Raw genomic sequence first — 15,035 nt, forward strand, 5'->3', positions numbered from 1 at the left:
TATATGTACTTTACATTCCTGTTATATATGTAGTACATTCCTGTTATATATGTAGTACATTCCTGTTATATATGTAGTACATTCCTGTTATATATGTAGTACATTCCTGTTATATATGTAGTACATTCCTGTTATATATGTAGTACATTCCTGTTGTATATGTACTTTACATTCCTGTTGTATATGTACTTTACATTCCTGTTATATATGTAGTACATTCCTGTTATATATGTAGTACATTCCTGTTATATATGTAGTACATTCCTGTTATATATATGTAGTACATTCCTGTTATATATGTACTTTACATTCCTGTTATATATGTAGTACATTCCTGTTATATATGTAGTACATTCCTGTTATATATGTAGTACATTCCTGTTATATATGTAGTACATTCCTGTTATATATGTAGTACATTCCTGTTATATATGTAGTACATTCCTGTTATATATGTAGTACATTCCTGTTATATATGTAGTACATTCCTGTTATATATGTAGTACATTCCTGTTATATATGTAGTACATTCCTGTTGTATATGTAGTACATTCCTGTTGTATATGTACTTTACATTCCTGTTGTATATGTACTTTACATTCCTGTTGTATATGTACTTTACATTCCTGTTGTATATGTACTTTACATTCCTGTTATATATGTAGTACATTCCTGTTATATATGTAGTACATTCCTGTTATATATGTAGTACATTCCTGTTATATATGTAGTACATTCCTGTTATATATGTAGTACATTCCTGTTATATATGTAGTACATTCCTGTTATATATGTAGTACATTCCTGTTATATATGTACTTTACATTCCTGTTATATATGTACTTTACATTCCTGTTATATATGTAGTACATTCCTGTTATATATGTAGTACATTCCTGTTATATATGTAGTACATTCCTGTTATATATGTAGTACATTCCTGTTATATATGTAGTACATTCCTGTTATATATGTAGTACATTCCTGTTATATATGTAGTACATTCCTGTTATATATGTAGTACATTCCTGTTATATATGTAGTACATTCCTGTTATATATGTACTTTACATTCCTGTAATATATGTAGTACATTCCTGTTATATATGTAGTACATTCCTGTAATATATGTAGTACATTCCTGTTATATATGTAGTACATTCCTGTTATATATGTAGTACATTCCTGTTATATATGTACTTTACATTCCTGTTATATATGTAGTACATTCCTGTTATATATGTAGTACATTCCTAACCTGATCATCTCTTGTTTTGTTTGTTTTGTTTTTTTTTAATCTTTTGATTCCATCTTTAAATGCAGAAGGACACCTTTAAGAGTGTGTTTTCTACTAATGGTACAGACCATGGAGCTGCTACTGTAACTAGTCTAGTCACCGGTCACCACCACCACCACGTGTAATGTGCTCTTTGACGAGCCCCCACATCTTAGCTGCAGTGCTGTCCTTGTGTTACGCAGTGCAGCGTGGTTTAACATGTGACCAGGCAAGTCCATAAATACCCGAGCTGCTGACGCATTAGGCTGTGTGGGAGGAGGAGGAGGAGGAGGAGGAGGAGGAGGAGGAGGCTATATTAAGCGGCTGCTTGCGTACCAAATCGCACCCCCTATTCCCTAATATAGGGCACTACTTTTGACCAGAGCCCTATTCAAAAAGTAGTGCACTATGTAGGGAATATGGGGGTGCCATTTTTTTGCAGCAGAGAGGAGGACTGTGTTGAAGTCAGTTACAAGGATAAGCAGGTTAACTGGTGACCTAGAATCCTGTTTTCCCTCTGGACTTGTCCATATAGATCGTCCCTCAAACTAGTGTGATATAGCTCGTCCCTCAAACTAGTGTGATATAGCTCGTCCCTCAAACTCGTGTCATATAGCTCGTCCCTCAAACTAGTGTGATATAGCTCGTCCCTCAAACTCGTGCCATATAGCTCGTCCCTCAAACTAGTGTTATAAAGCTTGTCCATATAGATCGTCCCTCAAACTAGTGTTATATAGCTCATCCCTCAAACTAGTGTTATAAAGCTCATCCCTCAAACTAGTGTGATATAGCTCGTCCCTCAAACTAGTGTTATAAAGCTCGTCCATATAGATCGTCCCTCAAACTAGTGTTATAAAGCTCATCCCTCAAACTAGTGTTATAAAGCTCATCCCTCAAACTAGTGTGATATAGCTCGTCCCTCAAACTAGTGTTATAAAGCTCGTCCATATAGATCGTCCCTCAAACTAGTGTTATATAGCTCGTCCCTCAAACTAGTGTTATATAGCTCGTCCCTCAAACTAGTGTTATAAAGCTCATCCCTCAAACTAGTGTTATAAAGCTCATCCCTCAAACTAGTGTTATATAGCTCGTCCCTCAAACTAGTGTTATAAAGCTCGTCCCTCAAACTAGTGTTATATAGCTCGTCCCTCAAACTAGTGTTATATAGCTCGTCCCTCAAACTAGTGTTATAAAGCTCATCCCTCAAACTAGTGTTATAAAGCTCGTCCCTCAAACTAGTGTTATAAAGCTCGTCCATATACAGTGCCTTGCGAAAGTATTCGGCCCCCTTGAACTTTGCGACCTTTTGCCACATTTCAGGCTTCAAACATAAAGATATAAACCTGTATTTTTTTGTGAAGAATCAACAACAAGTGGGACACAATCATGAAGTGGAACGACATTTATTGGATATTTCAAACTTTTTTAACAAATCAAAAACTGAAAAATTGGGCGTGCAAAATTATTCAGCCCCTTTACTTTCAGTGCAGCAAACTCTCTCCAGAAGTTCAGTGAGGATCTCTGAATGATCCAATGTTGACCTAAATGACTAATGATGATAAATACAATCCACCTGTGTGTAATCAAGTCTCCGTATAAATGCACCTGCACTGTGATAGTCTCAGAGGTCCGTTAAAAGCGCAGAGAGCATCATGGAGAACAAGGAACACACCAGGCAGGTCCGAGATACTGTTGTGAAGAAGTTTAAAGCCGGATTTGGATACAAAAAGATTTCCCTTTAAACATCCCAAGGAGCACTGCGCAAGCGATAATATTGAAATGGAAGGAGTATCAGACCACTGCAAATCTACCAAGACCTGGCCGTCCCTCTAAACTTTCAGCTCATACAAGGAGAAGACTGATCAGAGATGCAGCCAAGAGGCCCATGATCACTCTGGATGAACTGCAGAGATCTACAGCTGAGGTGGGACACTCTGTCCATAGGACAACAATCAGTCGTATATTGCACAAATCTGGCCTTTATGGAAGAGTGGCAAGAAGAAAGCCATTTCTTAAAGATATCCATAAAAAGTGTCGTTTAAAGTTTGCCACAAGCCACCTGGGAGACACACCAAACATGTGGAAGAAGGTGCTCTGGTCAGATGAAACCAAAATTGAACTTTTTGGCAACAATGCAAAACGTTATGTTTGGCGTAAAAGCAACACAGCTCATCACCCTGAACACACCATCCCCACTGTCAAACATGGCGGTGGCAGCATCATGGTTTGGGCCTGCTTTTCTTCAGCAGGGACAGTGAAGATGGTTAAAATTGATGGGAAGATGGATGGAGCCAAATACAGGACCATTCTGGAAGAAAACCTGATGGAGTCTGCAAAAGACCTGAGACTGGGATGGAGATTTGTCTTCCAACAAGACAATGATCCAAAACATAAAGCAAAATCTACAATGGAATGGTTCAAAAATTAACATATCCAGGTGTTAGAATGGCCAAGTCAAAGTCCAGACCTGAATCCAATCGAGAATCTGTGGAAAGAACTGAAAACTGCTGTTCACAAATGCTCTCCATCCAACCTCACTGAGCTCGAGCTGTTTTGCAAGGAGGAATGGGAGAAAATGTCAGTCTCTCGATGTGCAAAACTGATAGAGACATACCCCAAGCGACTTACAGCTGTAATCGCAGCAAAAGGTGGCGCTACAAAGTATTAACTTAAGGGGGCTGAATCATTTTGCACGCCCAATTTTTCAGTTTTTGATTTGTTAAAAAAGTTTGAAATATCCAATAAATGTCGTTCCACTTCATGATTGTGTCCCACTTGTTGATTCTTCACAAAAAAATACAGTTTTATATCTTTGTTTTAAGCCTGAAATGTGGCAAAAGGTCGCAAAGTTCAAGGGGGCCGAATACTTTCGCAAGGCACTGTAGATCGTCCCTCAAACTAGCGTCATATAGCTCGTCCCTCAAACTAGTGTCATATAGCTCGTCCCTCAAACTAGCGTTATATAGCTCGGCCCTCAAACTAGTGTCATATAGCTCCTCCCTCAAAATAGTGTTATAAAGCTTGTCCCTCAAACTAGTGTTATGTAGCTCGTCCCTCAAACTAGTGTTATATAGCTCGTCCCTCAAACTAGTGTTATAAAGCTTGTCCCTCAAACTAGTGTTATAAAGCTTGTCCCTCAAACTAGTGTTATAAAGCTCATCCCTCAAACTAGTGTCATATAGCTCCTCCCTCAAACTAGTGTTATAAAGCTTGTCCCTCAAACTAGTGTTATAAAGCTCTTCCCTCAAACTAGTGTTATAAAGCTCATCCCTCAAACTAGTGTTATAAAGCTCATCCCTCAAACTAGTGTTATAAAGCTCATCCCTCAAACTAGTGTTATAAAGCTCATCCCTCAAACTAGTGTTATAAAGCTTGTCCCTCAAACTAGTGTAATATAGCTCGTCCTTCAAACTAGTGTTATATAGCTCGTCCCTCAAACTAGTGTTATGTAGCTCGTCCCTCAAACTAGTGTTATATAGCTCGTCCCTCAAACTAGTGTCATATAGCTCCTCCCTCAAAATAGTGTTATAAAGCTTGTCCCTCAAACTAGTGCTATATAGCTCGTCCTTCAAACTAGTGTTATATAGCTCGTCCCTCAAACTAGTGTTATGTAGCTCGTCCCTCAAACTAGTGTTATGTAGCTCGTCCCTCAAACTAGTGTCATGTTGCTCGTCCCTCAAACTAGTGTTATATAGCTCGTCCCTCAAACTAGTGTTATAAACTAGTGTTATATAGCTCGTCCCTCAAACTAGTGTTATATAGCTCGTCCCTCAAACTAGTGTTATAAACTAGTGTTATGTAGCTCGTCCCTCAAACTACTGTTAATTGCTAGAGGAAAAATTCATCAAATATTCCTCTAAGATATATTTTGAAATGTATTAAGATGCTAAAAAATATATACTGAAATGTATATTTGAGAAAGGAAATGGAATATAGGATATATTGTTTGAGAGAGAATGCCCCCCCCTCAAATGTTATTGGTTACATTCACGTGTATAGCAAATGTTATTGGTCACAGATGCGTGTATAGCCAATGTTATTGGTCACAGACGCATGTATAGCCAATGTTATTGGTCACAGACGCATGTATAGCCAATGTTATTGGTCACAGACACGTGTATAGCCAATGTTATTGGTCACAGATGCGTGTATAGCCAATGTTATTGGTTACATTCACGTGTATAGCCAATGTTATTGGTCACAGACACATGTATAGCCAATGTTATTGGTCACAGATGCGTGCATAGCAGATGTTATTGGTCACAGACACGTGTATAGCAGATGTTATTGGTCACAGACACGTGTATAGCAGATGTTATTGGTCACAGACGCGTGTATAGCCGATGTTATTGGTCACAGACACGTGTATAGCAGATGTTATTGGTCACAGACACGTGTATAGCAGATGTTATTGCAGGTGTAGCGAAATGCTTGTACCTCCGACTCCATATTTAACTGGAGTCTGAGGTATGCTGACTTCTCCACACGACAACTGATGTGTTTTGGGGAGGTGAAGTGTTGACTGAAGTGTGGCACCTCTAGCACTGAGATGCAGTGCCTTAGACCGCTGTGCCACACGGGAGCCCCGCATTGAGGCGCACCATAGCAACCTGGAGCAAAACACGTATTTCCTATTGGTTCAAATAGAACCACTCTGTTTTTCTTCTGTTTTCCACTATTTTTAAGTTCCTACTTAATTTGTTTCTTTCAGTCTAATCTAACCTCCGATAATTTCCTCCAGGGCGCGAGGGGAGAAGAAGACGAACGCGCTGCAGTGTGCCCGTTACGTTTACAAGACAGAGGGCATGAGAGGTTTCTACCGGGGTCTGACGGCGTCCTACGCTGGCATCTCCGAGACCGTGATCTGTTTCCTCATCTACGAGACGCTGAAGAAACGCCTGAACGAAGCGCGCTTCACGTCGCCGAACAGCGAGACGGAGAAAGGGGCGTCCGACTTCCTAGGCCTGATGATGGCGGCTGCCTTCGCTAAGGGTTGTGCTTCCTGCATAGCCTACCCACACGGTAAGCATGGGGTTAATGGGTAGTAAGTAAGATGTTAGGATATTAACTTGACAAAATGTACATTGACGTCAAGGGGGCCTAGCCGTAGTTGTTAAATGACAACGGCCCAGTCAACAGCCATCTAGTCTACTGTGGAATAAGCAAACACACATCGTGACTCAAAATTCTATCATGTTCGCCTAATTTCAGTTTGTGACAAAACAAGGTGTGTAGTAGAGAATCATTCAAATCAGTAAAAATCTAAACCCCTGTGTAATGTCTTTTCAATAACCCAAACATCCATTTTAAAGCTGTTTTGAAGCCTGTGTACAAAACCAAATCTAAACTTAAAAATAAAAAACGGGGGAAGCATCGAAATGGCATTCATAGAATGGCTCTACAGCTTATTAGACTGGCTTTCAATGAGAATGACCGCTCTATAACTCGCATTTCTATGTGTTATTGGTTGGGTCGCCCAGAAAGCTACAGACTTGACCTTTTGAGTGAACAGGCTTTTTTTTTTTAGATTAAACTCCCAACGTTCCTTCCATCTTTGGGTCAAATACTCTGTACACTTCATTCAAAATCACCTTCTAACGCGTCTTGTCTCCCTTCGTCAGAGGTGATTCGGACAAGGCTGCGAGAAGTGGGCAGCAAATATCAGTACTTCTTCCAGACGGCCCGGTTGGTGGCAGTGGAGGAGGGCTACGCTGCGTTTTACAGAGGACTCATTCCTCAGCTTATCAGACAGATCCCCAACACAGCCATCGTCCTCTCCACCTACGAACTCATTGTCCACCTGATGGGAGACTCCTCGCAATGATCAATGACAAGGTGTTTTGGTCCGGCCCATCGGATGGACGGGCAACATGATGTAGCTGTACCCCAAGGCACGTTGGCTAAGAAAGAGACTATCGTGCAATTGCAGAAGAAAGGAAACTTGTTTTTTTTTGTGAACTGTTGGTTTCTCTTGAGGGAATTTGAAAGCAGGTTTTACTGTTATCCAAAGGACCTGAAACTGATTTTTAAGCCTGCATCCCAAATAGAAAACTATCCCCTATCCCTATTTAGGGCACTACTTTTGACCAGAGCCTTATAGGTTCTAGTCAAAAGTAGTGCACTCTGTAAGGAATAGGGTGCCATAGTGTTCTGGTCTAAAGTAGTGCACTTATATAGGGAATAGGGTGCCATTTGGGACTCTGGAAAAATAATGTTTTATTTTAATGGGAAGCATGTTATGTTTATTAAGGTGTTCAGAATAATTCTACGCTCTCAAGAATTGTGGTACTTACGACAGGACAACTCTAGCCTGAGTCCCAGATGATCGGTTTGTGCTGTTATTATCAACTCCACTGCTGTCATTTTGAGTTGTAAAGTTGGCAAGACGACACAAACAGATCTGGGAATCCGGCCAGGACAACTCCATGTCCCGAGAAGAACTTTAGTTTCCGTTTTGAATCATACGAGGTAAAGAGGTCACCGGAATTGGTGGGCCACTGTTAAGTTCAACTAAATAATTGTATTGTATTTGTTAAATGCTGTTTCTCTGACGGCTTATCCATGTTGAATGTCCAACGTTCCACCACTTTCTTTGGCTACAGGGTATTTCATTACGGGCTATTTCATTACGGGCTATTTCATTACAGGCTATTTCATTACGGGTTATTTCATTACGGGTTATTTCATTACAGGCTATTTCATTACAGGCTATTTCATTACGGGCTATTTCATTACGGGTTATTTCATTACAGGCTATTTCATTACGGGTTATTTCATTACGGGCTATTTCATTACAGGTTATTTCATTACAGGCTATTTCATTACGGGTTATTTCATTACAGGCTATTTCATTACGGGCTATTTCATTACGGGTTATTTCATTACGGGCTATTTCATTACGGGCTATTTCATTACGGGCTATTTCATTACGGGTTATTTCATTACGGGCTATTTCATTACGGGCTATTTCATTACGGGCTATTTCATTACAGGCTATTTCATTACAGGCTATTTCATTACAGGCTATTTCATTACAGGCTATTTCATTACAGGCTATTTCATTACAGGCTATTTCATTACAGGCTATTTCATTACAGGTTATTTCATTACAGGCTATTTCATTACAGGCTATTTCATTACAGGTTATTTCATTATAGGTTATTTCATTACAGGCTATTTCATTACAGGTTATTTCATTACGGGCTATTTCATTACGGGCTATTTCATTACAGGTTATTTCATTACAGGCTATTTCATTACAGGCTATTTCATTACAGGCTATTTCATTACAGGCTATTTCATTACGGGTTATTTCATTACGGGCTATTTCATTACGGGCTATTTCATTACGGGCTATTTCATTACGGGCTATTTCATTACGGGCTATTTCATTACGGGCTATTTCATTACGGGCTATTTCATTACAGGCTATTTCATTACGGGCTATTTCATTACGGGTTATTTCATTACAGGCTATTTCATTACGGGTTATTTCATTACGGGCTATTTCATTACAGGTTATTTCATTACAGGCTATTTCATTACAGGCTATTTCATTACGGGTTATTTCATTACAGGCTATTTCATTACGGGCTATTTCATTACGGGTTATTTCATTACGGGCTATTTCATTACGGGCTATTTCATTACGGGCTATTTCATTACGGGTTATTTCATTACGGGCTATTTCATTACGGGCTATTTCATTACGGGCTATTTCATTACGGGCTATTTCATTACAGGCTATTTCATTACAGGCTATTTCATTACAGGCTATTTCATTACAGGCTATTTCATTACAGGCTATTTCATTACAGGCTATTTCATTATAGGCTATTTCATTACAGGCTATTTCATTACAGGTTATTTCATTACAGGCTATTTCATTACAGGCTATTTCATTACAGGTTATTTCATTATAGGCTATTTCATTACAGGCTATTTCATTACAGGTTATTTCATTACGGGCTATTTCATTACGGGCTATTTCATTACAGGTTATTTCATTACAGGCTATTTCATTACGGGCTATTTCATTACGGGCTATTTCATTACGGGCTATTTCATTACGGGCTATTTCATTACGGGCTATTTCATTACGGGCTATTTCATTACGGGCTATTTCATTACGGGCTATTTCATTACGGGCTATTTCATTACAGGCTATTTCATTACAGGCTATTTCATTACAGGCTATTTCATTACAGGCTATTTCATTACAGGCTATTTCATTACAGGCTATTTCATTACGGGCTATTTCATTACGGGCTATTTCATTACGGGTTATTTCATTACGGGCTATTTCATTACGGGCTATTTCATTACGGGCTATTTCATTACGGGCTATTTCATTACGGGCTATTTCATTACGGGCTATTTCATTACGGGCTATTTCATTACGGGCTATTTCATTACGGGCTATTTCATTACGGGCTATTTCATTACAGGCTATTTCATTACAGGCTATTTCATTACAGGCTATTTCATTACAGGCTATTTCATTATAGGCTATTTCATTATAGGCTATTTCATTACAGGCTATTTCATTACAGGTTATTTCATTACAGGCTATTTCATTACAGGCTATTTCATTACAGGTTATTTCATTATAGGCTATTTCATTACAGGCTATTTCATTATAGGCTATTTCATTATAGGCTATTTCATTACAGGCTATTTCATTACAGGTTATTTCATTACAGGCTATTTCATTACAGGCTATTTCATTACAGGCTATTTCATTACAGGCTATTTCATTACGGGCTATTTCATTACGGGCTATTTCATTACGGGCTATTTCATTACGGGCTATTTCATTACGGGCTATTTCATTACGGGCTATTTCATTACGGGCTATTTCATTACGGGCTATTTCATTACGGGCTATTTCATTACGGGCTATTTCATTACGGGCTATTTCATTACGGGTTATTTCATTACGGGCTATTTCATTACGGGCTATTTCATTATAGGCTATTTCATTACAGGTTATTTCATTACAGGTTATTTCATTACAGGCTATTTCATTACAGGCTATTTCATTGCATTCTCCGGAGTGAGAAACAGTCACTTAACCAACTGAGCCACGAATAGTCGGCAGAACCCAGAAGATGAGGCAGACACAGCAGTACTTGAGACGGTGTATTTAATGAAGTAAAAAGTGAAGTTCTTCAGGAAAACATGTAACTCCACAACCTCAAAAGGAATTCCACAAGAACAAAGGTAATCCTCCAAGACAAAAAAGGTAAATCCACAAGGTGGAAGGAATAGCACAAAAAGCCTCAAAAGATACTCAGAAACAAACAAACAAGAACAAAAAAACAGAATTCCACAAGAGAGTCCACCGGGATCAACAAGAGTTCTCAGAGTACTAGGGCTGGGTGCTAACATACAAACACAGAGCAAAGAACAGAGGAAAACAAAGGGTTTAAATACAATCAGGGGAAACGAGGCACAGGTGCAAATAATAATGGGGATCAAGGGAAAACAAAAGGTCAAAAGGCACAATGGGCATCTAGTGACCAAAAACCGGAACAACCCTGGCCAAATCCTGACAATTTCATTACAGGCTATTTCATTACAGGCTATTTCATTACAGGTTATTTCATTACAGGCTATTTCATTACAGGCTATTTCATTTCACACTAATGATGGGAAAGAAGGTGGAGGCATAGCTAGAGTTGTTATTTTCCAGGCAAAAGCGCACACACACACTCATGATAGTTTATTTATTCACTACCACACGGTGAAGTTTTGATTAGAATTATCGCTGAGTAATGCATCATATTTAACATGACGAATACAGGTTAATCTGTAATATTGTGTTTGTTAAAGAACATGGTCATCTTTTACAATATAACGACAACATGAATGCTTATTTGACCAGTGGCTCAATAAAATTGCATCAATAAGTGGTTTGGTTCATTTGTTTTTGAATGGTGTCATACTACAGTAACCTGGTTGGAAAATATAGACCTGTGGTGTTATGGATTTCACTTGGTGGTCTACAGTAAAAGATGGACTGGATTTTTTTGGTGTTATGGATTTCACTTGGTGGTCTACAGTAAAAGATGGACTGGATTTTTTTGGTGTTATGTATTTCACTTGGTGGTCTACAGTAAAAGATGGACTGGATTTTTTTGGCGTTATGGATTTCACTTGGTGGTCTACAGTAAAAGATGCTGAATGTCAACTGGATTTTCTCACTTCACAACTCCGTACCAAACTACACTTTACATGGTGGTTCAATCAAAAGTGAAAACCCTATGCAAAGACTGAGAAGGGGATATATATAGATATATATATCTATATACGCCAAACTCTTATCAAATGTAGTTTGATCTGATTTACTAGAACATCCTCATAACAAGTTGCATCAACTTTGTTTGGAATGGACCGTGGACACTAGAATTCTGTGAACACTAGAATACTGTGGACACTAGAATTCTGTGAACACTAGAATACTGTGGACACTAGAATACCGTGGACACTAGAATACCGTGAACACTAGAATCCCGTCGACACTAGAATACTGTGAACACTAGAATACCGTGAACACTAGAATACCGTGGACACTAGAATACCGTGGACACTAGAATACCGTGAACACTAGAATACCGTGAACACTAGAATACCATGGGCACTACAATACTGTGAACACTAGAATCCCGTGAACACAAGAATACCATGAGCACTAGAATACGTGAACACTAGAATACCGTGAACACTAGAATACCGTGGACACTAGAATACCGGGAACAGTAGAATCCCGTGGACACTAGAATACTGTGAAGACTAGAATACTGTGGACACTGTAAAATACTGTGGACATTAGAATACTGTGAACATTAGAATATTGTGAACATTAAAATACTGTGGGAGCGGCCTCCCGTCACCACAGACCCAGGTTTGGTCCCAGTCTGTATCACAACCGGCCGTGACCGGGAGTTGCATAGGGTGGCGCACAATTGGCCCAGCTTCGTCTGGGTTTAGGGCAGGGTTTGGCCGGGTGGCCTTTACTTGGCTCATTGCGCTCTAGCGGCTCCTTGTGGCGGGCCGGGCACCTACAGGATGACCTCAGTCATCAGTTGAACGGTGTTTTCTCTGACACATTGGTGCGGCTGGCTTCCTGGTTAAGCGGGCTGGTGATTAAAATTCACAGTTTGGCAGGTCATGTTTCGCCTCTCCCGAACACGTTGGGGAGTTGAAGCGATGAGACGATCGCTATTGGTTATCACGAAAAGGGGGGAAAATACAACAACAAAAATATATATATATACGGTGGAGACTAAAATACTCTAGACACGGTAAAATATGTGGACACGGTAAAATACTGTGGACACTGTAAAATACTGTGGACACTGTAAAATACGGTGGAGACTAAAATACTCTAGACACGGTAAAATACTGTGGACACTGTAAAATACTGTGGACACTGTAAAATACTGTGGACACTGTAAAATACGGTGGAGACTAAAATACTCTAGACACTAAAATACTGTGGACACTAAAATACTTTAGACACGGTAAAATACTGTGGACACTAAAATACTCTAGACACGGTAAAATACTGTGGACACTAATACTGTGGACACTGTAAAATACTGTGGACACTAAAATACTCTAGACACTGTAAAATACTGTGGACACTAATACTGTGGACACTGTAGAATACTGTGGACACAAGTACTGTGGACACTAATACTGTGGACACTGTAAAATACTGTGGACACAAATACTGTGGACACTAATACTGTGGACACTGCAGAATAATGTGGACACTAAAATACTGTGGACACTAATACTGTGGACACTGCAGAATAATGTGGACACTAAAATACTGTGGACACTTTAAATACAGTGGGTTGCAAACACTGTAAAGTCATTGTTGTGGATTTGAAAAACAATCCCATGTGTGTTTTGTATCCAAAGTGGAACATTTAATTGTGATTTCTATGTGTATTCATTGTCTATGTTAATAAAAGACAATATTAGTGCTTTACATATAATAGGTTCAAAATGTTAAAGATAAAACTAAATAATGATTTTCAAGGTATAATCAAACTCTTGTGTTTCTGGATGATACGTTATTCTTTTTTTTCTTTTTTTCGTGTTTCTACTGGTCACCTGTTGCTTTGGAAACCTGCAAATGCATAACCGTCCCCTAAAACAAACCAAGAAAAAAAAAAAACACAAATGAATACATTTTGACGAGGAAAATGTAATAAATTTCCTCATAAGAAAGAGTATTACCTCGTAAAACAAGTTTTAGCATTTCACTGTTGCAGTAATCCCACCGTGGATTGAACAGATGAGGAAATCTTGAGGGGGAAAATAAAAATAAAAATATTTAAGGGATTAGGTTTCAGTGGCGAGGGAAACCCTGTTAAACGTGAACTTATCATGCACAGGACAAGTTGTTTATTATTGACTTACCTTTGTACTGTCGTTTCCTCTTTGGTGATGAAGCTAGAGTAAACCACAGTAAAAAAAAAAAAATTTAGACAGCATTTAATTAACCGGTAGACTAATTCTATTCAAACTACTTCTGTGGTCCTTCTGTAGCTCAGTTGGTAGAGCATGGCGCTTGTAACGCCAGGGTAGTGGGTTCGATCCCCGGGACCACCCATACGTAGAATGTATGCACACATGACTGTAAGTCGCTTTGGATAAAAGCGTCTGCTAAATGGCATATATTATTATTATATATTATATTATTATTATATATTATATTATTATTATATATTATATTATTATTATATATTATATTATTATTATATATTATATTATTATTATATATTATATTATATTATATTATTATTATATATTATATTATTATGATATATTATATTATTATTATATATTATATTATTATTATATTATACTTCAAAAAAGTAGAAACATCTCCCCATCTTCTGGGCTCTTCATTTCTAGCCATCTTTAATGTTGTTGTTTTATTTATTATTTGTGGGGTTTTTTTTACACTATAATTACTTACCAAGAAGATCATCACAGAGTCCTTTACACCAGCTCCAGTTTGGGTTTGCTCATGTCATATAACCTACCGCAAAGCAAAGAGACGGAAACCTTGCTGATTACATCCTTGGTAAGAGACGACTTAAATGTGTGAAAATATATGCATCGTCATTTACAAGTGATGAAGTGATACAACTATCAACAATAGTAATATTTGAAAACTTTAACTATTATCACAGTGTAGACTTAAATAAATAAATACGCAGAGTGGACAAAACATTAGGAACACTGTCCTAATATTGAGTTGCACCCCCCTTTTGTCCTCAGAACAGACTCCATTTGTCAGGGGCATGGACTCTACAAGCAGGGCCAGGTTAATGCATCACCTTACCGGGGCTGAAGCCCCTGGCCCCAGGCCCGTGGGGGCAAGGGGTTTTCGAAAGCAGTCCACAGGGATACTGGCCCATGTTGACTCAAATTGACTAGAGCTCAGCGTTCAACACCATAGTGCTCACAAAGCTCAAAACTCAAATTGGTGCGGCTGGCAACTACTACCCTGGTCAAAGGAACTGAAATATTTTTGTCTTGCCAATTATATATATATATAATATATATACACACAAAGACCATTACATAACAACAGATACAGTATACTTATACAAACAGACCATCACTTAAAAACAGATACAGTATATATATATATACAGTGGGGCAAAAAAGTATTTAGTCAGCCACCAATTGTTCTCCCACTTAAAAAGATGAGAGAGTCCTGTAATTTTCATCAT

At 38.5% G+C, this 15,035-nt stretch overlaps 2 protein-coding genes across 52 annotated transcripts in view; both read left to right on the forward strand.

Annotated features, from left to right (window-relative positions):
• LOC118381760 (solute carrier family 25 member 33) overlaps positions 1-7,839 on the forward strand; it is a 26,546-nt gene extending 18,707 nt beyond the window's left edge. For both annotated transcript variants that reach the window (XM_052481423.1, XM_052481422.1), the window contains 2 exons: positions 6,017-6,297; positions 6,897-7,839. In XM_052481423.1, the coding sequence (XP_052337383.1) occupies positions 6,017-6,297; positions 6,897-7,099 (484 nt within the window). In that variant the 3' untranslated portion in view covers positions 7,100-7,839. The remainder of the gene's footprint in view (positions 1-6,016; positions 6,298-6,896) is intronic.
• On the forward strand, positions 7,837-11,189 carry LOC127912391 (uncharacterized PPE family protein PPE21-like). 50 transcript variants are annotated; one of them, XM_052481387.1, is made up of 4 exons: positions 7,837-8,942; positions 9,018-9,272; positions 9,993-10,277; positions 10,844-11,189. In XM_052481387.1, the coding sequence occupies exons 1-4, from the start codon at positions 7,837-7,839 to the stop codon at positions 10,947-10,949; spliced, it is 1,752 nt and encodes a 583-aa protein (XP_052337347.1). In that variant the 3' UTR covers positions 10,950-11,189. The 50 variants fall into 50 exon arrangements, with proteins under 50 accessions (XP_052337347.1, XP_052337328.1, XP_052337332.1 ...); XM_052481368.1 differs by having other exon boundaries at positions 9,018-9,137; positions 9,513-10,277; XM_052481372.1 differs by having other exon boundaries at positions 9,063-9,137; positions 9,513-10,277.
• Positions 11,190-15,035: the final 3,846 nt, after the last annotated feature.

This window comes from Oncorhynchus keta, chromosome 27 (genome assembly GCF_023373465.1).
Source record: "Oncorhynchus keta strain PuntledgeMale-10-30-2019 chromosome 27, Oket_V2, whole genome shotgun sequence".
Lineage (NCBI taxonomy): Eukaryota > Metazoa > Chordata > Actinopteri > Salmoniformes > Salmonidae > Oncorhynchus > Oncorhynchus keta.